The sequence below is a fragment of the Lottia gigantea genome, assembly GCF_000327385.1.
Source record: "Lottia gigantea unplaced genomic scaffold LOTGIsca_35, whole genome shotgun sequence".
Lineage (NCBI taxonomy): Eukaryota > Metazoa > Mollusca > Gastropoda > Lottiidae > Lottia > Lottia gigantea.
Window position 1 is genome coordinate 684,724 of NW_008709190.1, and position 26,598 is coordinate 711,321.

At 32.2% G+C, this 26,598-nt stretch overlaps 2 protein-coding genes across 2 annotated transcripts in view; one reads left to right on the forward strand and one right to left on the reverse strand.

The window, feature by feature from the left end:
* The first annotated feature begins 5,673 nt into the window (after positions 1–5,673).
* On the forward strand, positions 5,674–8,360 carry LOTGIDRAFT_204063 (hypothetical protein). The gene is made up of 4 exons (XM_009058654.1): positions 5,674–5,702; positions 6,122–6,395; positions 7,127–7,191; positions 7,876–8,360. The coding sequence occupies exons 1-4, from the start codon at positions 5,679–5,681 to the stop codon at positions 8,089–8,091; spliced, it is 579 nt and encodes a 192-aa protein (XP_009056902.1). The 5' UTR covers positions 5,674–5,678; the 3' UTR covers positions 8,092–8,360.
* A 342-nt stretch (positions 8,361–8,702) lies between these two features.
* Positions 8,703–26,598, reverse strand: part of LOTGIDRAFT_162645 (hypothetical protein) — a gene marked incomplete at both ends in the record, with an annotated part of 33,839 nt that continues 15,943 nt past the window's right edge. Inside the window, 4 exons of the mRNA XM_009058655.1 lie at positions 8,703–8,795; positions 9,469–9,546; positions 9,741–9,830; positions 11,296–11,349. Of these exons, the coding sequence (XP_009056903.1) occupies positions 8,703–8,795; positions 9,469–9,546; positions 9,741–9,830; positions 11,296–11,349 (315 nt within the window). The remainder of the gene's footprint in view (positions 8,796–9,468; positions 9,547–9,740; positions 9,831–11,295; positions 11,350–26,598) is intronic.

Here is a 26,598-nt window from a genome sequence, read left to right on the forward strand (position 1 = left end):
GTTTTGAAAGTGCAAATTGGAAGTTGACAATTATAGAAAAATATTTATCAACTGTATAATTACAGATTATGGCAAATTTAAGGGAATCATTACAAACTAAAGAGACTTTTTCTACCTATGTAGAATATCTGTATACTGATGCAGATCTCTTTGTGATCTCAGCCAGTGCCAGTCACTCTTAATAGTGATTTCTCCCTTCCTCATTGTAAATTGTAGGGCCCCTCTGTGAGTAAGACCCTAACTCACCAACCTAGTGGATTCAATCCAAGAGTAGTGAAGGTCAAACCTTGAATTTTTCAACTTATTTTCGACAGGTCAGTGATGGAAAAGTATTCAATAACTTAGCTATATGCAGCAGGTTGTGCACTACAAAGATGCTTTGACAGTTGAAAATCTGATAAAAATTCTCTCATTGCACACTGCATGTCAATATAATTTAATATCATTTTCCATTCCATGTTTATTATATGAGAAGACAATTTTAAGTGACCTAGTCTTCTGTGGTCTAAGTGTTTTGCACGGATGTTTTTCTGGTTTAGCAATGTGTATCAGACATAATTTCATATCAAGTGTTTAGCTTCATAATTTCCTCATTGGTATAATTATTATTAATTGATATTCTTATGTTTCATTACCTAATAATCATTTGATAATGTCTGACAAGGGGTTACACCTGTAACTACAAGGTAAAATATCAAATAGCTTACCAGTTTAGTGGTTTGACATAATTTCACAGGTTTAGATTTTAACACTTTCAGAACACCCAAGCTGTCAAGACCATGATGGGTTCTCCTACTTTCCATGATTTATAGCAAATAACACTTTCAACACAGTTAATATTCCTATAAAACCACTAGACTTTCTCATATACACTGCATGTAAATAAGAAATCAAAATCCTTTTACAAGGTTACCCCGGCAACCAGGTGCCATTTATTACTGCTAGTGTTTTTGATCAATCTCCAACATTGAAGGTATAAACATTCTATTGAAACATGGGATGGCTGTAGTCCACCTATGTATCTGGTATTATCAAATTTCAATCCTTTTTATCAGCTCAGTTCTAACTTTCGTCATAAAACAATCAAAATGTTGGGTCAAAATTTAGTCAAAAACGTGATTTCAACTGAAATTTCAATGAATTACAACATTACCACATTGTGCTGACAAAAACAAATTTATCAAAGTTTTTCCAAATTATCCTGAGTGAAACTGCCAAAAGTTCACAAAACAATCACTTTTACTTAGAAATATCCTTTGAAACAATTAGACAATTCTACGTTTCTGCCAAAATGTCTCTCTTGAAAAATTTTGTGAATGTATTCTGAAAGTCTTTAGAGTCAAATTCACATTAAGCCAACAAAACTAATGTTGAAAATTGGCATTCTAGGGTAAACAGACAATCTTTGAGAAAGCACATATTTTGTTGAATCCATATCCAATTGCCTTCTTAAACAAAATATTCTTGTAAATCAGAAATAATTCTGTCCATTTGAATCCTGAATCAATCAGAAACCAACTGCATGTACCAAAACTACCAAAATACACCAACAGTAATCACTAGTAAGAGGAGGAACTTGTAATGTTTATAGACTCAATGAAGGTTTTGTTATCATTTAGGTACGAACTGTGTTTTGGCAAAAATTGGCGTCTGCTGTTATCTAGATATCATGAATAACTGCCTCAGAACTACTGATAATTTCAGAGATAGAAAGTTTGACTAGTCAAAACCATTTAAAAATCTTCAGATCTTCTTCTCTTAAATACAAATTTCTCTAAATATTCAGATGTAGTAACGATTATTAGGGCAATTTATACCCTTAAAATATCATGGCAGCTCATAGTTAATTTATTATGTCATTTTCTCTGTTCTACTACAGGTAATCTTATAAACAGTAAGCTTAAAATAATCTCCCATAGTCATTTTTCTTTTCTACCTTTCTGTTTTTCTCTGTGCAGTAAAACAATACAAGAACTGAAAGTTTTAGATAGCTTAACATGATCGTAATCATCTGGTATAGTATATATTTAGATCACTGGATTTGTTTTACTGGACTGCATCCATCTCCACAATCTTAAGCTATTACCAATTACATCTAAAACCTTGACTCCAATAGTCAACTTTCTTGTATCATGGAAGTTTGTAAATGCAGCACTTTGATGAGATTGTGTGCTGTATTCTTTTGTGTACAATCCAATCAAATTGCCCCATTCCGTGATCCAAGACAGGTGACTTTGATGAGATTGTGTGCTACCAAATACAGCCAAATAGAGCCCTCTACCTAGAGTCTGTAAACCATTAGCCATAATGTTTACATTATCAATATCTCTGATTGGCTGTATTCTTTTGTGTACAATCCAATCAAATTGCTCCATTCCGTGATCCAAGACAGGTGACTTTGATGAGATTGTTAGCTACCAAATACAGCCAACTAGAGCCCTCTACCTAGAGTCTGTAAACCATTAGCCATAATGTTTACATTATCAATATCTCTGATTGGCTGTATTCTTTTGTGTACAATCCAATCAAATTGCTTCATTCCGTGATCCAAGACAGGTGACTATTGGAGTAAAGTTATTAGACACTGCATAATATCTTGACACAGTGAAGTTGGACTGTATCCTACTACGTAATTTTAAATTTTCTTAAGTTAAATTGGCTGATGCCATGATCAGTATTTAATGACTTAATTCTTAAAACTACAAAACAGCCAGTTTTATCTAAGAAGTTAATATATTGGAAGTAAAAGATATAGAAAGTGTTTATATATTCTCTTCCTGTAGACTGGTATCAATTATATCTAATACATCTTTTCTATTGATCTACTATACTAGTTTATTTATTTCAAATTACAGCTGACAAACTCAGTGTGTGTAATGCACATCATTTTAATCAGTTGATAAACCATGGGTCCTATCTATTATGGACTTGAAACACTTATTGCTATTAGTAATATCTTTCATAAGTAGCAAGGCTGGCTTCTTTTCAATCAAAGTATAAATTGGACCTGAATCTTCTCAACAGAAGTGAACCTTCATCCAAACTCAAACAATAAACCACACCTTAGGAAATAAAGACAAAAGAATTGATGGAATATTTTGATGAAAGTTGGAGAAGTTCACAATATAATGATTACCAGATGTTAGAAGGATGTTTAATATCCTCTAATAATTCTTCTAAACTGATTCTCAGATTATCTACATACTGATCAAAATTTGAAGAATTAAAAGAAACTTCATTTGAGTTAGACTTTCTGTTCCCAATTGGGCTAACAATTACAGACAATGATGGGAAATTTTGCCAGGACAAAGGCATCAGGTGAGCATTTTTTTGAATACATGATGAACAATTTTCATAGTAAACATCATAACAAAAGTTTTTAAAACTTATTTTAATGCACTACGAGTTCGGATCAGAATGGTTTCTTAACTTCTCACAATCAGTTTGTGGTGCCAACAAATAGTAGTAATAACTTGGTGATGCCTGAAATGAGACTTTTCCTGGTAGCATTGAGAACCCATGATGAAGTAAAATTTCCAAGATATCAAAATGAAATGAAATGAAATGAATGGAGTTTTTCATCTTACTTTTCTGCACCATATGAGCTAATGAAGACGGGCAACGCCATGCAGGGTGAAATGAGTTTAATTTTGCACGACAATGGCATTAGCCTGCTCTTCTAACTGTCGAGGGATCTTTAAAGTGAAAGGCCTGTAGCACACAGGGCTCGCATTATTGTCCCATCCAAAAAAATAGACGCTTTTTCCATGTCAGCCCCCCTTACAACAAGATATCAAAGAAGATAAGATTTGTAGTTGTATTAGAATCAGAAGAGATGTGTTATGTTCTAACATATCTTGTATTTATTTTGTAATATTGAGCTGATTCTTACCAGCTGTCCTCCTTCCCCCATTCTAAATCTTGTTTTTCAATTTCTTTTGTCTTGTATGTAAAACTTTAGAGATGAAATATCTGTACCAGGTGTAGGTTTAACATTTAATAGATTATGAATGTTTACGTCCAGATTGTACTCATATTAACCTTTTTATTGTAAATAAAACAAATATCATAAATATTTCAATGAAATTTTAGTAGCAACACGCGTCCTGCAATTCTTTGAATGACATTCAACATTTACAAATGATCTTTAAACTATTCAAGGTTCGTGAGACTCCAGAACTTGCCAAAAGCCCAGTACGACCAAGATGCAATTTATTTTAAACAAAAGCAACACTTGACAGTTTTAAAGAGGTTTTCAAACAAATCTATGTTTATCTAGTACACTGATAGCAACAATTTCCACCATTCCAATTTTCAATCAGACGCCTGTGGTTCCTGCAATTCCACTAAAACTAAGTCATTCAGTCATCAAAAATCAAGCTGCAATGTGCTGAACAGAAATAGCATATTGTTTCTGCTGACAACTGGATTTGTCTCATATTATCATTATTAATGATCCAGAATGGCTGTAGAATTCATGTCAATCACATTGATTTTGTCTGCTTTTAGATCTTAACCCATGAATTGTGATTAGGATAGGCACATGTCAGTTTCCTTCACAGGTCATTGGATTTGCAAAAAAGTCAGCAAATGGAAATATATAGACCAAAAATTAAAAAACACTCATTGAAGTTATCTTGAAGTTTCCTATGATAAGATGTAAACAAGACATTCTACTTTAAGATATGAAAATTCCACACCTAATTTTTTCAAAGTAATTTAAAAGGGAAGTGTTGATTGATATGATAAGAGAATCTCAACACAATATCAGAGACTGGTAGTTAGTGTTTCAGAAACTAACACCCTGAAATCTATGTTAACACTTTTACTGTAGGTGTTATTGTTATGTTATAAATTCTATGAGTCATGTAATCAGATAAAATATGGTTTAATTTATGGATATAAAAAGAGTAAACAGGGTACTGACAACAAACAGCTGTTTATCCATTTACATCTTCAGATAAAGGTATCATGAGGAGAGATGAATACCTTAAAACTGTGATTACATGTGTACACGAACACAGGCAGTATAAAAAACAGACCATAGCAACTCCTATACATATGCTTAACAAATCCAAAAGTCTGATTACATGTGTCTGCAAACTCAACTCAACACTTCAGTAAGCACAAGAAATGGCTCAGTGAGCATTTTTTTTGCATTTGCAGAAGGTTACGGATAGTTTTCAAGGTGCCAAAATGTGGTATGCCCTTTATTACATCATAACTATGGAAGACTTTCTTCTCCTTTGTTTCCTGACCCAATATCATGCTGTTTCCCTTAAGGACACATGTATAATAAGCATGTTTTCAGCTTGAGTTTGAATTTCCGTTTGTGCTTGAGTGGTGCTTTCAGACAATTATGTAATCGCAGCTAGTCAATATCTCACATATCATTTTGATAAATGTTGACTGCAAACCTCTATATACTCAATGTCTAGTACCACAGTAGTACTGGCATTTACTCAAGGATCAAAAAAACTTGGATGGATAATCAGTATTTTTGACATACCATGATACTAGCAGTTTTGGTCAAAGAGTGTTTTCTTATCTGAATTCTATGAAAATTCTGGACATTCCCACAGATAGAAAATGATTATATAAGTTATAGATTACCATTATAAAACATAGAAACATTAAATCCACTTCATATCTCATCAAATATCTGTTACATTCTGACCATGTTTTTGTTATTCCTTACTCAGGTAAAGATTTTGTTTCCCAAAAAATTCCCTGCATTGAATCTCGGAATTAATCATTTTCCAAAATTGACTTTTTGATCTCTTGAAACTTGGCACTTTGGAAACCTTCCATACTGTGCTATTGGGAAGTTCACTGTAATCTACATCAGACCAATTATTTAATGTCATCTACAAGACACATTTCCATCCCTATATAAGCAGAGTTTCTTTCTTTTTTTTTTTTTACCTAAATGATATGTTATTTTTGCATATCAGTTGATACATTTTTGCAATTTCTTTGGTGTTCAGTAACTCTATGAAAGGTAGATGTAGAGTCTGTAGGTTATAGCTGCTACAAAAGCTGTTTTTCTAGTTCTTTTACTATAATTTTTTTTACTTGACTTGAGTTTTTGTTAATTGAGTAAACTTTCCATTGTTTCTAGGTTTTAATTATCACTACCTCTCAAGGATTTTTCCTCAAGGCTGCCAATGAGTGTATGAAACCTCCAGTGTCTAGTAATTTTACTAATGAAAGATATTATGGATTATGGTATGAGATAGGTAAAATACAGACTGCTGGTGGTGCCTATTTTGAGAAAGACTGTGTTTGTACCACTATAGATGTTCAGCCTGTTCAAGGAGCAACTAATGGTAATTCTACAGCATTCAATAGTTGTAGAAAGGTTACACCATCTGGAAACTTTCTAAATGCTACAGGTAACTTTAAAATGATACTACCTCTTAGAATAGACATCAAATATATATATTCATCAGTTGGACTTACCAGGTACCATGACTAAAGAATAGAATCTCTATATAAGATGATATCTCCATTAAACTAAATAATTATTAAAACATGCTTAGAAGCATTAGGACCAGGTGAGTCTACTGATGAACAAAGACTCATTTTAACCATGTTTAAAAAATTTTATTTTTTGGTCATCCTAAGAGTTATACTTTTCATATCAGTATTGATATAACCATTCAATTTATTTTATAATACTATATTTACATATTTGTTACAATGAACCTTTGTGCAAAATTTGAGCTAAAAATTCTTTAGTGAACAATTAGTTAAAATACATTGAAAGATTCCTGATGCTACCTAATGTATATATAAGGATTAAATGTAAAATTTTGTTGTGCTGCGCCATAATTTTTTGAAGGTGCAGGTACATGAACGTTCTAAGTAAAATCTTGTGCCCCTGCTTTCAAAACAATATTATCACGTTCTCGACTGGATTGTCTACAATAGTTTGGTTTAAAATGACCAACTGGAGATTTTTGTCTCGTGTTTCCCGTTCTGGTCGGTGAAACTCTCGACAAGACTCTAGTTAAAAGAAAAAAAACCCGAGCAAGACTATTCGTGTGTTCGCACCATTAGTAGCTGAAACCAGACAGGAAAGATGACACTGTGAGGTTATTGATAATATGATTACTATTTACAGGTACTCTTACTAGTGAAAAGCCAGCAGGTCACTGGCAGGAAGGTTTCTTTCCACTTGCTCCAAAGGTATGTCCAGCCTTGGGCAATTTCTTTTTAGTATTTTCTATTTACACGAACACATGTACTGACCATCGAGAAATGAAGGAACTTTTTTCTCAAATGTTTCTATATATAGAAACTACTTTCTTTGAACTACATCTACATGATGAACATAATGAAAATTCATGAAGAGGGAATATTGCTTAGGTTTAAAAATTCTCCAAGCTATTACAAACTTCATCTTATACCTTGACTGCAATAACTAATTTCTTTTATCATGGAATGCATTGATTTGATTTGATCGTACATGATGAACATGATGAAAATTCATGAAGAGGTAATATTGCCTTCAAAATCATCATAATGTCAAGCTATTACAAAATTCATCATATACCTTGACTGCAATAACTAATTTTCTTGTATCATAGAATGTATTGATTTGATTGGATTGTACACCAGCAAATACAGCCAATCAGAGCCATTGACAGAAAGATTGTAAATTCTGCTTATTGTTTACCGACTTACTGTCGATTAACTGTAATTGCTAATCCAATCAAAACGCTGCATTCACAAACTTCTGTGATACACCAATAGTGGCTATTGCAATCAAGATATAAGATAAAGTACATAATAGATTGACGTAGTGAGAATGAGATTCTAAGCACCAATAAGATCTCAGTTCAAGGGCAAATAACTCTAATCTTGTTTCAGGCATCATATACAGTAATCTATCTTGATGATAACTATGCTATAGAATATGATTGTTCATCGTTTCTATTTATGACAAATTATTGTGTTCACTTACTATCAAGAACACCAACAGCTGATAACACTACCATTAACAAATTATTGACAGTAGCTAATAATCTTCAACTAAATACACAGAATTTACCTTATCATCAAACAAAACAAGATGGTTGCTGGTAAATATATATATTGTAATTTGTTAATTCTTTCATATCTATATCTATATTATATGGGTTTTCATGGAAGATGACTCAATTTTAAACGTTGAGAGATTTATTTAGATTTATGAATTTCTATTTTTTGGTTAAACAGAAATTCAAGCAAAATCTTCATTGTGTATAAAATTTATAGCATAGTTAAGAATGTTGAAGAAACTGTGGGTACAATATTAATATAATGGAATGATCATGTTGAATAAATTTGTTTTCCTTCGCCTTTGATGTCAAAATTGTATGTCAATAAAATTATAGAAAGTATGTACAAAGTGCAATTTTTTTTCAATATTATCTGTTGCTATTTTGTCACTTTGTCATAGAATTACATCATATATATTGCGTGCAAGTTAAAATTTTTTGCAAAGATATAGATATTAAAATTTAAATATGTGTATAACAATTTTTGTTTAATTTTAACAGATTTCATTACACTTAGAAAAGGGATTTGGTAATAGCTTTTTCTCTTGTATTGTGTATTATATAAGCTTTTTTCAATGTAATAAGATACTTCAGTTGGTTTATGTATAATGTGGAATTATATGTGTTAATGGTATGTATATAAAACATTGTACTCACCTGGAAATGTAGAATAATGGTCCATATTAAACCTAAAGTTAATTTGGGATTACCATCAACTATTTCATCTGATCTGATATTGACTAGCCGTATCTATAATATCAAACATATAATAGAGGCATCAATTGCAGCTCCATCCTCCAAAGACTGAAGGTACAACTGACCAGACTGAATAAATGAGGGACAAACATTCCAAATGTAGCAGCTCTGTGGAAGCACATAGGCAGCAGCTTCCAACTGAGAGTCTAAAAGAGTCCTCCACAAGAAAATTTTTGAAAAATAGAATTGATGATGTACACATTTCGGAGCAAAAACGTATTTTTAAATTTGTTAGAAATGAAGTGGGTGCACCCATTTTTCTAAGGGGCACCTCTACTGATTAATTGATAATCAAAAACTTTTGATGGAACTTACAACCATATACAAGAATTTCTCAATCACAATTTCCTATCAAAAACACACATGAAATTTCTTATTTCTTTGAAGTAATAGACTTTTTTTTCATGACATTTCTGGAATAAGTCTTCAATAAAACCATTGCTAGTTCTCTCCCCTTAATATGTATACACAGTGGCAGTGGAATATCTCAAGTCAGTCAGGAGCTAGTTGGATTGTCGTCTGCGAGGTGATTAGCTGTCATGGGTTCTAATCTTTCTCAAGTTAAGAAAAATTCTGATCCCTGTGCCAGTGCTTCTGAGAGTCAACCGGTATCGGCTCTCACCCACTAATAACTAACATATTCTGCTGAATTAAATAATCTACTTACACCTTTGAATTTAAGAAAATCTAAAGCTATCTGTACATTTTGGATTTTATGAAATCGCATGTGTCCTCGCTCTCTTGGCTGAAAAAGAAATATATCACTGTGTACTGATTATTCATGATTTGTCTTATTTTCTTTAAAATTTGAAACAATAAATAAATGAAACCGTCTTGCTAAATAAAGCGACAATTTCTAATCAGACAGACTTGTTTGTAAAATACTTGTACTTTGTTTAAATTCCAGTTGTATATAAAAATAGATATTTGAAAACTTACCAAAACTTCATGAGCAAGGACTTCTAATAATGAGATCAAGTTATGTCCATCTTTGAGATCTTCAAAAATATCAACTATTCTTCTTCCGGTCTAAAATTATAACAAAAATATAATTATAATATTATAATAACTAACTAACTAATTAGTTATAAATATTAACAATAGAAATAATTAGTATTTCTGATCATATATAATTATTCTGCTTGAAGTCAATTAATTTTAAAATGAACATATTTTCAATGTGATGCTACGATTATAAAGGCAAGTTTATGTAGGGTCATTGTTAGAAATCATGGAATTTTAATATTTTGATCACTGATATTAAAGAGTGCAATTACTTCTTATAAAATCAAAAGAATGTTTCTGTTAAGATCCGGAAAATGAAATGAAATCAAATGAATGGAGTTTTACGTTCTACTCTTCTGAACCATGTGGGCTAATGAAGATGGGCAATGCCATGCAGTCTGTAATGAGGAAAATTTTGTCAGGACAGATTTCCAACTGTCAAGGGATCTTTAAAGTGCAGGCTGTAGCACAGAGGACCTCGGTTTATTGTCTCATTCGAGCGACATGTCAACTGCAAATTACTACAATTGATTTAAAAGCTAGCATTATTAGCCACAAAAAAACCTCCACATCTTAAACCTGCATTATATCTTAGATAAGGTTTTGTGAAAGAGGACCAAGGATGTACATAAATTTCATGGCCAACATAATCATTAAGCATTACAGGGAGATAACTCTTCAAGGACTAATAACTTCAAGACTTCTCCATGAATAAAATTTTCAGTACATGCAGTATTGCATCTGCATATATTATGTTTCATGGATTAATACATAAAATGACACATCATCTGTATATATTAAGTTTCATGGATTAATACATAAAATGACACATCATCTGTATATATTAAGTTTCATGGATTAATACATAAAATGACACATCATCTGCATATATTATGTTTCATTGATTAATACATATAAAATGACACATCATCTGAATATATCATGTTTCATGGATTAATACATAAAATGACACATCTGATGTGTACTACACTCCATACTCAAACCTAACATCAAACTTAAATACCTATTCAAACTAATTCCATGCATGGAAGTTTTAAATAATTAAGCTATAAGGTTGAAAGCAAAACAAAATGAATATTGGTAAAAAAAAAAACAGAATATCAAGTTTTAACCAGGGTTAACTGAACTACTAATATTCTAGAGTTTTAACAAAATAAATATCTAGATGCTTCATTTTGTTGTGATGTTCTGTCACCTGCAATGTCTGTAACTCCACTCCTTATCAATGGATGGTAAGTGTACTTAAATCAAATCAAACACACAAAATGAAACATCTGAATTTTACTAAATCACACATAGGGCTTAAATGGGGTCTAAATTATGAAAATCAGCAACAAAAAACAAATATACCAATGGCTACTATAATAAGAATAATAACAAAGCAAGGTTTAAGGGTTTAGGGTTAAACAAATCAAGATGCACAATAAAATGCATGATATCACGGTGCAGTGAAAATCTGCACACAAACCTGTGAAAATCTCCAATGCTGCATGAAAGTAAATTGAACAGTTTGTGTAGATCTCTAAAAATACATTATATTAACAATTAACATGTAACCATATTAAACTGTATCTGAAACTCAAACCAAAATGATAAAATACAGAAAAAAACAGGCACCTAATTAATGTTCTATCATGGCATCTTTTCTTTCACTAATATGAATATGACAGGAGCTATTCAGTACCCAATTTGATTATTTCAAAAAAGACCTTAAATTCTTATGTTTTAAATCCTATTTCTAAATCTTGTATGTACTGGAGACATTGATAGCATCAAATTTCAGTCAGACATTTTAACACTGCGTCTGCAATTCTATTAAAACATATGTGTTTGATGATGCCACTAATTGCAAAAAAATAATTCATCACATAAAGCTCTTTGTGATTAGTGACGTCATCAAACACATAGTTTTAGTGGAATTGCAGGAACCACAGGTGGCTGACTGAAAATTGCGTTGGTAACTTGGTACTAATTGATGCTATCAGTGTCCCTGATACAAAAAAAAGTTTAATAAAACCTTTTTACAATCCCTTTAATTCTTACAGAAGGGAGGCAGGGAGGTCAGTTTTGCAGTGTACTAAAAATGATATAGACTGTACTAAACTTCAAAAAGAAATCACCACAGTAACCCAATAAGACAAGGACTTTGAAGGCCGATTGTCAAACCAAGGTGTGAGTTAAAATCTAACAAAGCCTTAATTTACAAACAAAGCTACACTCTAAGATGTGAAGAATGTGTTTTCTTTGAACTCTATAGTCTTTAGTGACAAGACTAGATTACTTAGGTCTAAATTACTAAATTATCTCATCTGGTCAGTAGGTTTCAATTAATATTTTTTCAGGTCAACTGTCAGTCATTGAATTTTCAAACCATATTTGTTTTTCAGATTTAAGACAAGTTTTCAAGCTATGAACTGAGAGTTGTGGAACTTGAATGGCACATAGAATCAAAAAAATGTGTTATTAGGACTGGTATTGCCCAATGAAGTTTCTCATTCTGCAAAATCTGCTACAGCTTAGTTTCTTAATGTTAAAAGCCTAGAGCTTTGATTGCTCATATTTTCACATCATTCAATCTTCACAATGTCAAGCTATTATGAACTTTGTTCTTATACCTTGACTGCAATAGTGACTTTTCTTGTATCACAGAATGCAGTGATTCGATGGGATTTTACGCAAGAACATACAGCCAATCAGAAATAATGTAAATATTATGGCTTTGTGTTCATACGCTTTCTATCAAAGCCTTTGATTGGATATATTCCATAGCATACAATGCAATCAAATCGCTTCATTTACGACTTCAATGATACAAGAAAGGTGACTAAATTGCAGTCAAGGTATAAGTATGAAGTTGACAATAAATTGACATTGTGAAGATGACTTTATTCCTCACCAATGTTGTTATAATAAACTAGTGTCTAAAAGAAACGATACCAACTTATTTTCAAAATTGTTTTTTACTAAGTGAATTGTCTGATATGAAAACATGTAAATTCGTATTGCACATCCCAAACACAGCATAGTCGATAAAAATACCAGGAACACGTGATCACTTCCGGGAAAAAACGTAAATTTCATGAAAGTGACATTTCCCTCTCTAGCATGTTCTGCACGTGCATAAAAACTGTATAAAACGTTTGACAGCCATCGAGAGAGAGAGAGAGCCGTTGGAATGGTCCAACAAGGAGCGACACACGTCGACGTTGCCAGAAGGTTGGGCTGCGCACACATCACTATCACCAGGTTGATGCAGCGGTTACGTCAGACAGGTCAGATGTCAGACAGGCCCAGGAGTGGAAGACCACGACTAACCACGCCCCGTGAAGATCGTTACATTCGGGTATTACACCTGAGGAACCGCACCGTAACAGCGACGTCCACGGCGGCTACAGCACTGGGACACAGGATCAGTCGACAGACCGTCTACAGGAGACTACGGCAGTATGGTATCCAGCCACGTCATCCCTACCGCGGACCGCTCCTGACGCCTTGACACCGGAACAACAGACTGATCTGGGCCAGGCGAGTTCGACATTGGCGCGACTGGGCACATGTTATGTTCTCTGATGGGAGCAGATTCCTCATCTTCAAAAACGATGGACGGCAGCTTGTATACCGACGATTTGGTGAACGTTTGGCGCCTAACTGTATCCAACAGGTCCGGCCGTTTGGAGGTGGAGGGTTAATGGTTTGGGGTGGCATATGTGGTGACGTCAAAACGAGGCTGGTCGTAATTCGTGGAAACCTGAATGCACAGCGTTATATTGATGACATCCTACAGCCTGTTGTGGTGCCCTTTATTCAGCAACAGCCTCGTGGACTCCTTTTCCAACATGACAATGCAAGGCCACACACAGCAAGATTGACACAGAACTTCCTTGCCAACGCCAACGTACAGGTTTTGCCATGGCCCGCATGTTCACCGGACATGAATCCCATCGAGCACTTATGGGACCACCTCGATCGGCAAATCAGACGTCGCCGTGTGCCTCCAGTCAACGTCCAGGACTTGGAACGATGTCTCCTCGAGGAATGGCAACGCATCACTCCCAACGTCATCATACGTTTGACGGCATCAGTCCGTAGGCGTGTTCTGGCATGTATTGATGCTCACGGTGGACATACCCGCTACTGACTTGAATAGAATTAGTATATTTAATATCAATAATGGTTTTTATCTGATTGAAAACTAAAATACGGTCACTTGACATTAGTAGGCCAACCTGCCACTATTCTACTAATAAAAATCAATATTTTTCATATGACAAATAATGAAATATGTTGAATATAACTATGCTATTCCAAATTGTGTTGAGGGTGTGTCCAAATATGAGTAGCTTGTCAGAAAAAAAAAGTTTTGTCTGTCTGATGATTATTCGCATGATAATCTATTTCATTTAGTCAATGTTTAATATAACAAAATACATTGGATATGGGAAGAAATAGTGGAATCAATTCTCATTTTGCATTATTTTTGGTCATTTTCACTATATTTCAACGTTATAGTTCTACTAATACAGCAACAGACTCTCTCATAGAAACCAAGAAAGTCCACTTTTTGAATCAGGTAATATTTGATAAGGTTTCATCTCATCATCAAACAGAAATAATATTCATTAGCTTTATATAGCATAACAGTTTATTAGTTTATAACTAAGAGATATAGACATTCAATTTATAATACAGTCAAGTAATCTCCAATAAAGGTGATAATCTGATCAAATAACAGTATCAAAGAAACACCTTTAGTGTGATGAACCTAATGATATATAAATAATAAGAGGTGAGGGGTTAATAAACTTATAAGGTAAGGATATAATACAAATCAATGAACTTGTGAACCTATGTGTAAGCTTATTAGGATACTCTTGATCACTGTCATTACCACTGCCCGATTAGGACTGTAGCTACAGGGGGGCAATATGGGAGCAATTGCATCACTGCCCCTCCAGAAATATTTAACTTTCCCCACAGAACAATCAAGTCTGGGTACTGGACTGAGTTTGAAAGTTTTAACAGCAATGCAATAATATCAAAAATGAAATAACCTAATAAAATATTTCAAATCCTTGATTCTTTCAACTGACTTGGGTTAAAAAAGATGGAAACACCATGTAGTGGGCAATGAGGGTGGAATAACAATGGCACAAAAATACAAAATTTCGAAAGTCATTTTACCATATTTTCTTGAGAAGAGCTCAAAATAGTTGACTGTTAACATTTTTTATTTGTTACTCAAAAGTATCAACAATATATCACATATGAAGGAATTATCATATTAGAGTATTTTTAAAAAATCCCAAGAAACATAGATAAAGGCATAGTATGGTCACATTGCAGAAATTTTGTTGTGAAACTCACAAAGTTTAAGAGCTACTGTTTATTGGCAAAGTTAACAATAATTAATAATAAATTGTGTGAAGATACTGTAAGTAAATAATATGTAAAGAATATAAACAATCTATATTTATATTATAATATAATATAAACTATATAATAACTGATAATAATAATGAGCTGATTGGAAAGTAAATGAAAGTAATAAAGAAAGTATTTGTCATGTTCAATCAATATCAACCGATTATAGTCTAGACAATAGTTTTATGTCATTCTGTCCTCTCACCTGACTTCCATTCTAGTGTCTTCAAGAATTTCTGGTGGTAAGAAAAGATGTCTGGAAATTGTTTGAAAGTAATGTCGAAATTCATTATTAATATAAATGCATAATGTCCAATTTCATTATTAATATCAGTGCATATTGTCACAATTCATTATTAATATAAATGCATAATGTCCAATTTCATTATTAATATCAGTGCATATTGTCACAATTCATTATTAATATAAATGCATAATGTCCAATTTCATTATTAATATCAGTGCATATTGTCACAATTCATTATTAATATAAATGCATAATGTCCAATTTCATTATTAATATCAGTGCATATTGTCACAATTCATTATTAATATCAGTGCATATTGTCACAATTCATTATTAATATCAGTGCATATTGTCACAATTCATTATTAATATCAGTGCATATTGTCACAATTCATTATTAATATCAGTGCATATTGTCACAATTCATTATTAATATCAGTGCATATTGTCACAATTCATTATTAATATCAGTGCATATGTGACTAGATGAGTAATTGCAATTCCTATGATAAAATTGTCCGTATCTAGGATTAAAAGAAAATTGACACATGACAAAATATTTATTCCTGCAACTTAAAAGGCTATATAATCTCCACATTCAACTGTCACATTATCTTAAACATGTGACAGTTGAAACCTAAAAACTATCATTCATGCTCATTCAACATTTATATCACATCTTAGCTCAGTTTGAAACAATTTGCTTGCTTTAAAGGGATTGTAAAGAAAAAGAAAGAAACAATTATATTTTACAAGGATAACAACTTAGGTTAACAGTTAAGAATTCTTTCTACCAGCTGGTCCTTGGAAAAACCTCTTGGCATTGATCTTTTCCGGATTATCTGTACCCATTTACAGCTGGGTCATCTGAAAGTATGAGTGAAGATGACTTAGGTCACCAGACAATCGGAATTAGAACCCATTCCAATTTTCAGTCAGACGTTTGTGGTTCCTACAATTCCACTAAAACTAAGGGTTTAAAGACGTCACTAATGCAAATGGCCTTACGTGATACAAGCAATTTAAAGGTTGTGACGTCACCAAACATTTAGTTTTAGTGAAACTGGTCTGATTGAAAATATGGTGTATGGTGCAAATTGATGCTTTCAGTGTCCACAAGATACATAAACAATTTAAGAAACCTCTCTACAATCCTTATAAAGAAATCAAATGGTAGTAATGGGATCCAATCTGGCTTGTGAGTATCATGACAATGAATTTGTCATCTTTCCTTGACCCAGCTGTGTATGATTTTAATGTTTAAAGTAAACCTAAGAAAAATCACTGAAAGAGGTTTAGCCATTGAACTTCTGGTAGACAGGATCTTCACATTGTTATCCTAGTCAAATATGGTCTTTCTTTTCTTTCCAGCCTTTTATTCATATTATGTAAAACAAGTATCTTATGTTTAAATCAATTTGCACATTATGACAACTATCAGAATGGTTCAAATGTTAATGTTTTTAAGAAATTTAAGGACCTAGTAAGGATTTCTTTTATAAAGTTTTTTTTACACTTTTTCTATAATAATATGCAAAATAATACTAAATACACATTAATTTGGGATTCAAAATATTTGTATTAACACACAGAAAGTTTGCTTTGCACTTTTAGACATCTCTTGTAAATACATGTGACTATTCATGCAACATGTAATGTGTACAAGGCTGTGACACCAATGAATACCAAACTATGGTTGTTAATAAAGTTTATAGCTCCACCTAATGGAAGATCATTATTTTGTTACAGAGTTAGGATGACATAATAATATAATGTGATATTATAACTATTATCATGAATTTATATTATCAAGGAAATACCTCATTAATACTATAATCATATCCTCATATTTTCACAACATTATTAAAGAGATTATAAAGAGATTTTCTAAATTTTATATGTGTATCGGGGACACTGATAGCTTCAATTTGCACCATTCCAAATTTCAGTCAGATGTCTGTGGTTCTTGCAATTCCACTAAAACTAACGTGTTTTATGTCTACAATTGATATCTATGCAGTTCCCCTCTAGTGACATCATAAAATGCATTAGTTTCAATTGAATTACAGAATGAAAATTGGAATGGTGCAAATTGATGCTATCAGTGTCCCTGAAAAACATAAAAAGTTTAGAAAACCTCTTTACAATCCCTTTAACAAAGCTGAAGACAAATCGTAGTATAAAACCATATCACATCAAGGTTTAATTACATCTTTTTATATTTTAATGCAATCAATTTAACAAAATTTGTGAACATGCAAAAAATACTCCTATTGTCTCATCTTTAAATTAGATCTTAGATAAATCTTTATTTGACCATGTTATAAGTACACGTTCACCATCTGTTTGACCAATCCTACCCTTGTCTCAGAAACAGGATTTTTCTAGCTAAGCTAATCAGTAATAGTGTTCACAGTTCACCATTGAAATTTGAGCTTTCAAATCTATGTGTGTCCAGAATTATCTGCACTTCGAAAGTTTCAGTCCAATTAACATTAGGCCTTCTGTTCATATTTTATTAGTTTTGTTTCAAATGTTTTATTAGCTATTAGTTATGTATGTAACCACTACAGTAAGATCTAACACTGTCCTTCTTGACTTTTCATTCTGTTAACCTTTGCTTGACCTCTATTTTAACCAATCACTTGGCTGCCCTGTCCAGCGATGGGATAATGTGGCCAGAACAATATATGCATTCTGCGGCATATTAGACTAGCAGACTTGATTTAGCAAAGGTTAACAGAATGAAAAGTAAAGAAGGACAAAACATGACAAAATGACAAACTACAGCCATTAAATATCAATTGGCTAGTTTCATTAAGAAATTCATAAGCAGAAAATGATCTGAAATTACCACACAGGATTTCTAGCTGAATGATCTATCTGAAACAGATGTTAATATCTCTACCACTCTGATTTAATCAGCTTTATTAAAAACTAAACTAGTAGGTAAAAAGAGTTTTTTTTTAGAGGATGAGTCAGTATGATAAGTGATCTTGTTGAATGTATACAGCTTAACATTACACCAAAATTCACACAGTTAAAAATCTAACATATGTGTTTTTTTGTTTTTTTTTCATTTCAAGTTTCTTATTATAAAATGTAATGAGACTTAACCATGATATAAACTTTTAAACTTATTCAGACACTAGACCAAATTTCCTTCTCAATATGTGAAAATCATCCACCTTAATACTATCTGATTGAAATGCAGATCTTCTGTTTCTGGTTAACTCCAGTTGACATCTATGATCTGACAAAGTTCTTCTCTAACTAGTGTTCAGTCCAATTTTGACAAAAAAGCCTTCAAAAACCACATATATTCCAAGGCTACTTCATTTTAGTATGATAATTTTAATCAAATAGACAGGCCTGAAAAAGTATCTGGCGCCTTTTCAAAATAATATATCATACCTTGAGCACAAAAAGATATATAATTTTTTAACACTATCAAATATGTATTTAAAGTGATCTAGTTGTCTAATTACTAGTTTTACTAGCTGGTGGAGCCCACCTAACTTTATAATGTTCTGCAACTCAATAAAAACATATCATGAAAGGTCAGATCGTTATGTCACTTCATCTTCACAATGTCAAGCTGTTACAAACTTTGTCTTATACCTTGCAATAGCTAATTTTCTTGTTACGCAGACAGTTTTAAATGCAGCAATTTGGTTGGATTGTACACAAATGAGAGTTCTCGACAGGCAGTCTGTAAACAAAAAGAAATAATGTTCACAGTCTGTTTGTGTCGAGAGCTACGATTAGCTGTATTCACTGGCATACACTCCAATCAAATGGCTGTAATACAAGAAAGGTGGCTAATGCAGTCAAGGTACAAGACAAACTTTATAATAGCTTGACCATGTGTAGATGCAATCACTTACAAACTGTTAATATCCACACTAGTAGATATCAGCTATCTGATAAAAATATTTCTATGAGTGCATCCCTTTAAATTGTACATGAATTTGGTTTTGGCTATTAAGCCAAGATTCTTTCAAATTTATCAGTCAACATACCTGGAAATAAATTTATCAAGCCATAAAATTAATTGCCAAATTTTTATACTTAGTTTGTATGCAAGCAGCAGAAAATATGGAGGCAGTTAGCAGAAAACAGCACTGAATAACACTGTATGTCTGTAATTCATGATGGTTGTCATAAATATGATAAAAGCTTTCAAAAATGGACTCTTTTTCATTAAAATCAAAATCGCATATGTTGCGAATGAACACCAGCACTCAAATTAAGTACCAATGCTACATGTAGCATTTTAAAAAAGACTCTATATATTGAACATAGATTGGAGAAGATATCCTAATTCTTTTACAACTTAATTTCCTTCGTCTCTGATGTGAAGTTAGAAACTTGTGATAACAGTCTTTGATTGAAGAGAAATATAATAGTCACAGCTGATGAAAACACTATTAGATGTAAGTTTTAGGTTAATGGAACATCGAATTAGCATCTTCTTCTGACTCAGACTCTGACATAACCAATCCATAAAATCCTTTCAAATCCATTTCACTTACTAACAATTCTTTATACTAAAAAGACAGGCCCTTCCCCCACAGTGACGCCCCGCCCTCCAACCACCATAGAAACATGACTGTTTCCCCTCCAATGCTACCCACTTCCCTCCCCACCTCCATAGAAACATCAATGCTTCTCCTCCCCTGCTAGACAAGAGAATATTTCTAATAAAACTGCAAATCTATCCGGCAAAGAACTGATTTGTGCTGAAAGGGTTGAAATTTCTTTTTGGGTGGATTTCCTACATCACAGTTATGGATATTGTACTTTTAATAATGGCTTGTTCAAGAGTTAACAAATTCTGACAAATAATAACTATTGTACTGCATGTGGAAGTATATCATAGAGCCACATGGAAGTTATCATATAAGATATTATGATACTACTGACAATGACAGCCTTACTGAGTTAATTACATTAATAAATCTAAATCCAATTATTATATTATACCAATTATACAGGTGGTAAAATTGTTAACACCATATTAATTGATTATTTCAAGAAATTTCAATGTAGATTTTAACCTATTATGGACGTGGTTTTTAATTTTTATGAGTATATATATGAAAGTCTGATCCCATCTTTGCTTTATAAATCAGTAGAACAAGCTGTAAATGAAAATTGATGAAGGGAGCCCTCAGACTATAGCCATCACCAGTTATATCACCAGTGAATAAGAATAACGGTCATGAGATTCCAATGTAACTCTTATGCAACTGAGTTGTCAAGTTGCATTCAGTACTCGTGACCACTTTCATTATTCGCAATCATACCGACTGGTCAAATTCAATGAAAGCTCCAAAATAGACCTTTCTGTTTTCTCCACGGTAACATCATATCCAAATTGATATCACCATAGAAACGAGTGTATCGGGTGACAACATGGACAGTGGTACACTTACTGATTACTATATCATACCATATGTTGGTTGGAATGGTGATGCAAGAATATTTCCATCAATTTGATTGATTTCCTCTTCTGTTGACCCACAACAGAAAACATGCGGTTGTCATAGTAATTCAACAAATTGTTTCAGGAATACCAATATCAAAGAACAGAAGAAACATTCAACCCCAAATAATGTTGGTATCATACATTTACTATTAAATTCATATCATATGCAAGTAAATACAAGTGCTGGCATGATATATCGGTGAACTGATGTATTGAGATACAACATGCCATGATTTGCATATCATATCGCGAGGTCATGTATTGTATTGTATCACAAGATTGGTACTTGACAATACCTCTCATTCTATAAATAGTTGGGGCATTTTATTGGTTAGTGAATGGAATCACAATATTTTTTTCACTGACTTGACTGAAATTGTTGGAAACTATTTATAAGACAGTGGATGTTAACCACTCCTATCAACTACATTACCAAATACCACAGTTATAAAGTTATATATATTGAAACTTTGAAGATAAAATGTTAATATTATCCCTATACCCCATATCAAGATACATATTGTACTGTGACTCGATTGGCAACACCCACCACCAGTGCATACCAATCCTTATCCTGAACACTATACTACATGTATCATACAAGTAGGTTATGGTAAACCTTGATACACAAGACTGAGTTTGATAGCTATGTGAAGAAATGATGATCAGAGTAATTAAATGCATGATAATCTGTATATTAAATTACAACATGTATATCAAGTTTTACCAGGTTATACTGATCTTTATTATAGAATTTCTAAATGTCATATTTTATTATACTTAGTCAAATTAAAAGTCATTTTATTATGTCTCTTTGAAATTTAACGAGAGTACATTTAATGTCAAAATTAAATTTAATGACCTTATGAAAATTTCTTTGATAACTTTAAATTACATCCTTCAATTTCAAGGACATGTAGTATATCTATTTGCAACAAATTTTACAGTATTACCTTTTCTCATGACAAACACAGGGTATAGAATCCAAATTATCGCAATTAGTCTAGTTATCACAAATGATACAACCTGTTCTTGTAGAAACCAAAACTATTGATGTATCCAAAATATGGCATCAGAAATTACAGTTCTTATAAGTACTTTTACTTTAGTAGTTTTGGTTCATTTATATGTTATATTACAATGGGTTCCTTAATATGAAATTCTATTATAAGGCCATGAAAATCGATAATATTTATTAAAAAAATTAAATGGACGGAGTTTTACTTTTCTACACCATGTGGGCTAATGAAGATGGGTAACGCCATGCAGGGTACAATGAGGGAAATTTTGCCAGGACAGCCTGATATTTTTTTTCGATTTTCAACGTGGATCTTTAACGTGCACAGCCTGGGCTTGAGTTTAATGCCAGCCCCTCTTACCTACATCACTGACAGAGGGAAAAATCCAAAGGTATTATCTGGACCTATGACGGTGTTGAACCCTGTACCTTCAGGTTAGCGAGCAAGCGTCCAACTCACTGAGCCACCACAGCTCCAAAATATAGTAAAGACACTGTAACAGCAAACAAGTTTGTTTTCTTCACATAAGACATTGTAACAGAGTATTAGTCTCATCTGGTCATTGCCCTGGTCATCTTTTTGGCCAATTTTCAATCTAATCATAGGTTACAAAAGCCTTGTTAACAAACTGAAAGGGTCATTTAAGGTGAGGAATGCTTGGACAATAGAAAATTATTGTTTGATGAAAGTTGGGAGAATGCAAAGTAGTCTATTATATCTAGATCTTTTCTTAATAGCTACAATAATAAACTATCAAAAGAGAAGAGAAATTTTTTCATTTTTGCATTAAAACTCAAAATCAAGTAATCAAATCAGAACCAATAAAATCTATTTACTAGGATACAGTCCTTTGTTACAAAATCTTAACTGTTTGTCCACATTTCACATTATTTTTGTATAATCTAAATATCTTCAAATATTACTGAAAGTCTTGGATTGGCTATGGATTGATGAAAATGCCAGCTAATGAAAAAATCATATGATTTTTACCAAGAGGGGAATTTTCAGTTTAATATGTTGCTGTATATTTCTGGGAGGGAAGTGTGTTGATTTCAAATGTTAAATTTCCAATTCTTATATTGTTCTATGAATCCAAAAATCATTCCATGATTTCCAGCACCAAAAATTTTATCTTGAAAATTTGTGAAATGATTGTTGACTGTGAGTAACTATAAACTTAAATATAAAGCAATTGGAAGTGAATTTGTAGCATTGAGCTATGTTTATTTTGTTTATCTGTAAACATGTTTTATATTGGTATCAATAGAATACAAGATATAAATAATATGATGAACACCAGCTGTGTCTACTCATCATATATCATTTTATATCAACTAGGTAATGTTCTTGATTAACCCTCTTGTAGTTTCTAACATTTCTCCAACATTATTCAGGTATCTTGAATTCTAAATGATATCTTGTTTACTGTATTCATACTGTAGGTCTTCTTCAAATGCTTCTCTCACATTTTGATGTCTCAATTTTTCAGACTTCAACTTTTTGTAATGGACTCAAAGGGATTGTAAAGAGATTTTTTAATTTTCTTTATGTATTGGGGACACTAATAGCATCCTTATGCATCATTCAAATTTTCAATCAGATGTCTGTGGTTCCTGCAATAATGAGTTCACTAATCATTAAGGATAGAGCATGGAGTGATTAAGCATATTTTGCAATTAGTGACATCATCAAAACACTTCATTTTTTGTGGAACTACATCTGACTGAAAATTGAAATGATGCAAATTGATGCTAACAATGTCTATATAGGTATATATCAATCAATTCATGTTCTTCTATTCATCGAGGGAATCCACCTTTAACTTATAATTGTAGTTGCTAAGATTTTTCAAAACATGATATTAGTATCTTGAATTCTTAGTATAACCAGTCATAGAGTAACATAACAATAGACATATGTTAATCATGTAGTACTTTATCATACTGGGATCAGTCTATTTCTAAACACTTAACCTATGTTATTGCTTTTATCATTCAATACAAATACTTCTTTCATACATTCACCTATCAAATATGTCACAAACTTTACATTACTGTATTAAAAGGTTGAAGTGCAGACAAATTTTTTTCAATATTTTTGTTTAGGAACTGTTCCGTGTAAATTATGATTCTTCAAGGACATTGTTGACATGACAAAAACTAAGTATTTTCATCATACAAAAAGTATACTATATACATCGATGTTTCTATTTGATCAAACTGTATTTGTTTTAAAAGGGTTTATTAAAAGCAGGTTGTACCAACTGTTATGTACGCAGACTAAACTAAATTTGGTGTTGGGCCTCATAAAGACCCAAATTTGCCCTATTTTTTTATGATAATCATTTTTTATTATGTTTTGTATGAATATTCTATTTAGTACAAGTGTATATTCAAGTGAACAATACGAATCAGCAAAAATTATAACCCTTACAGCTTTAGAAATGTCAAAGACAATAATAATACAGCAGAATTCTTAAATCTTTACCATTAAAGTAATGTAGATAAGAAAAATCTGCTATAGTAAATTTATTATACTTTGTACCAGGTACTACCTTAAAATGAATTCTGTATACAAATCATTTGTCATTAACAGTTACTGTCAATATTTCTAATAACTAACATACCCAATTTTCTTTTGTACTTACAATGCCATTTGTCAGCATAGTCAATGATTAATGATTTCTTAGGTGACATACATTGTAGGCTTTTTACTCATAAGTTTTCGACTTTTCTACTTAAAGGATTGCCAACAGATATAATAATACCATCCCAGCTAGAATTCCCTAACTTATTAAATGTTCATGTAGATATTTTTGATCTTATAGTGTGTTTACAGTTCTTTGACCCTTTTTTTTAAGTCTCTGAACGCGTCTAGTTAACCTTAAGCTGCTTTAATTTGAAGGTGGCTTAAAACCCTGGCTAAAATGAAGCCAGATAAGTCAAGACTGCATGTGTGCATTCATCCAAACAAATTCTCACTAGTACTATTATTATCATAATGCGCATGCACAATAATATTGTGACCTCTGAACCTTCCACCAATTTCCAAAGTAATGTCAACACTGGCTTGACTTTTTAGTCCGAATGAACACTCATCAAAAAACTCTATACCAGTCTCAAAAAATGGTTGATAGTGAAGTTGCCTTAAATTTAGTCGTCTGAACGCACTATTAGATGCCAGAGAAATGTCCTTACTGACTATATAGATTACAGGGTATGATAGTCAAAGCCTGGTTAAACATTCACAGATATTAGTGTTGGTGGTACATGTGAGATGACAATGCCAAGCTTTCAAATGACATATAGATGAAATATGTATGAATGATACAATGTATCTAGTGCCTTGAAATATGGAAACATTATTCTAAAAAATAAACATCAAACATGACAGACAAAGTTCAAAACCTTGAAAACATACAAGATTTATTTATATCATGATTTACTTTTAGTACATGATATATATCTACATAGTTAAACCTGTAATTCTTGTTAAACCAAGAAGTACAAATTTGTACTAATGGACACTTTTTCATCAAACATGAGTGCATTATCTATAGAATTTCATATGAAAAACTAGGTTGTAAACACCTACATTTTTCACTCATATACCTAGCAAGTTAATAATGAATACCAAGTTGTGTCAACAAACTAAATGAATTATAACTCAGATTTAAAGTGGTAAATTTAATAATAATTCCAGCTCATATTAATGATGTTACCAGTACTTTAAAAAAACAAAAAAAACCCTAGCTCAAATGAATGGTGGTACTTCAAAAATAAACCCTAGCTCAAATCAATGGTGGTACTTCAAATAATAACACTAGCTCAAATCAATGGTGGTACTTTAAATAATAACCCTAGCTCAAATCAATGGTGGTACTTCAAATAATAACAATAGCTCAAATCAATGGTGGTACTTCAAATAATAACAATAGCTCAAATCAATGGTGGTACTTCAAATAATAACCCTCGCTCAAATCAATGGTGGTACTTCAAATAATAACACTAGCTCAAATTCTAATTGAAATTAAAGGTAGTTTGTGATAATAATTCTAGCTCATACTAGGAGTGGGAATTGAAAAGTATCTGTTGTAATTTTAAGATAAAAGAGTAATAAAGAATAATCTAATACAAGATAAAATTCAGACATAGATCAGTTACTAATTGATTATAATCTCTATTAATCTATAACTCTTGTATTATATACTGAGATTTGATTGATAGCAAATCTATAAGTTGATATTTTAATTGTCTAACTGCTACTATTAAACTCTGAAATATTCAGTCCAAAGGCTAAAAGCCAGAATTTGTTTGTTTAGCTGTTTCAATTTAGCTTTGCAACATTTTGATATTCCAGAATATACACCTAATAACTATTAGAATTTATAGAAAGATTTAGAGGAGACATTCCAAATTTTTTTTTCTTCATTTCACACCTTCTAATTAATGCCCAAATCTGTGATGTGAATAAAAGATATCATATGTCTATATAAAGGCATAAAAATAGCCGTCTGTGTTATTTGACTGATATAAAGGTCACTACACCTTTCTTTACCTTACCTATATCAAACACATACCAAATGAGGTCATG

Coding starts and splice junctions, on each gene's coding strand:
- LOTGIDRAFT_204063 (XM_009058654.1), top strand. CDS start 5,679: ATGTTTTTGTTATTCCTTACTCAG. Junction 6,396..7,126: donor AAACTTTCTAAATGCTACAG/GTAACTTTAAAA, acceptor TACTATTTACAG/GTACTCTTACTAGTGAAAAG. Junction 7,192..7,875: donor TCTTTCCACTTGCTCCAAAG/GTATGTCCAGCC, acceptor ATCTTGTTTCAG/GCATCATATACAGTAATCTA.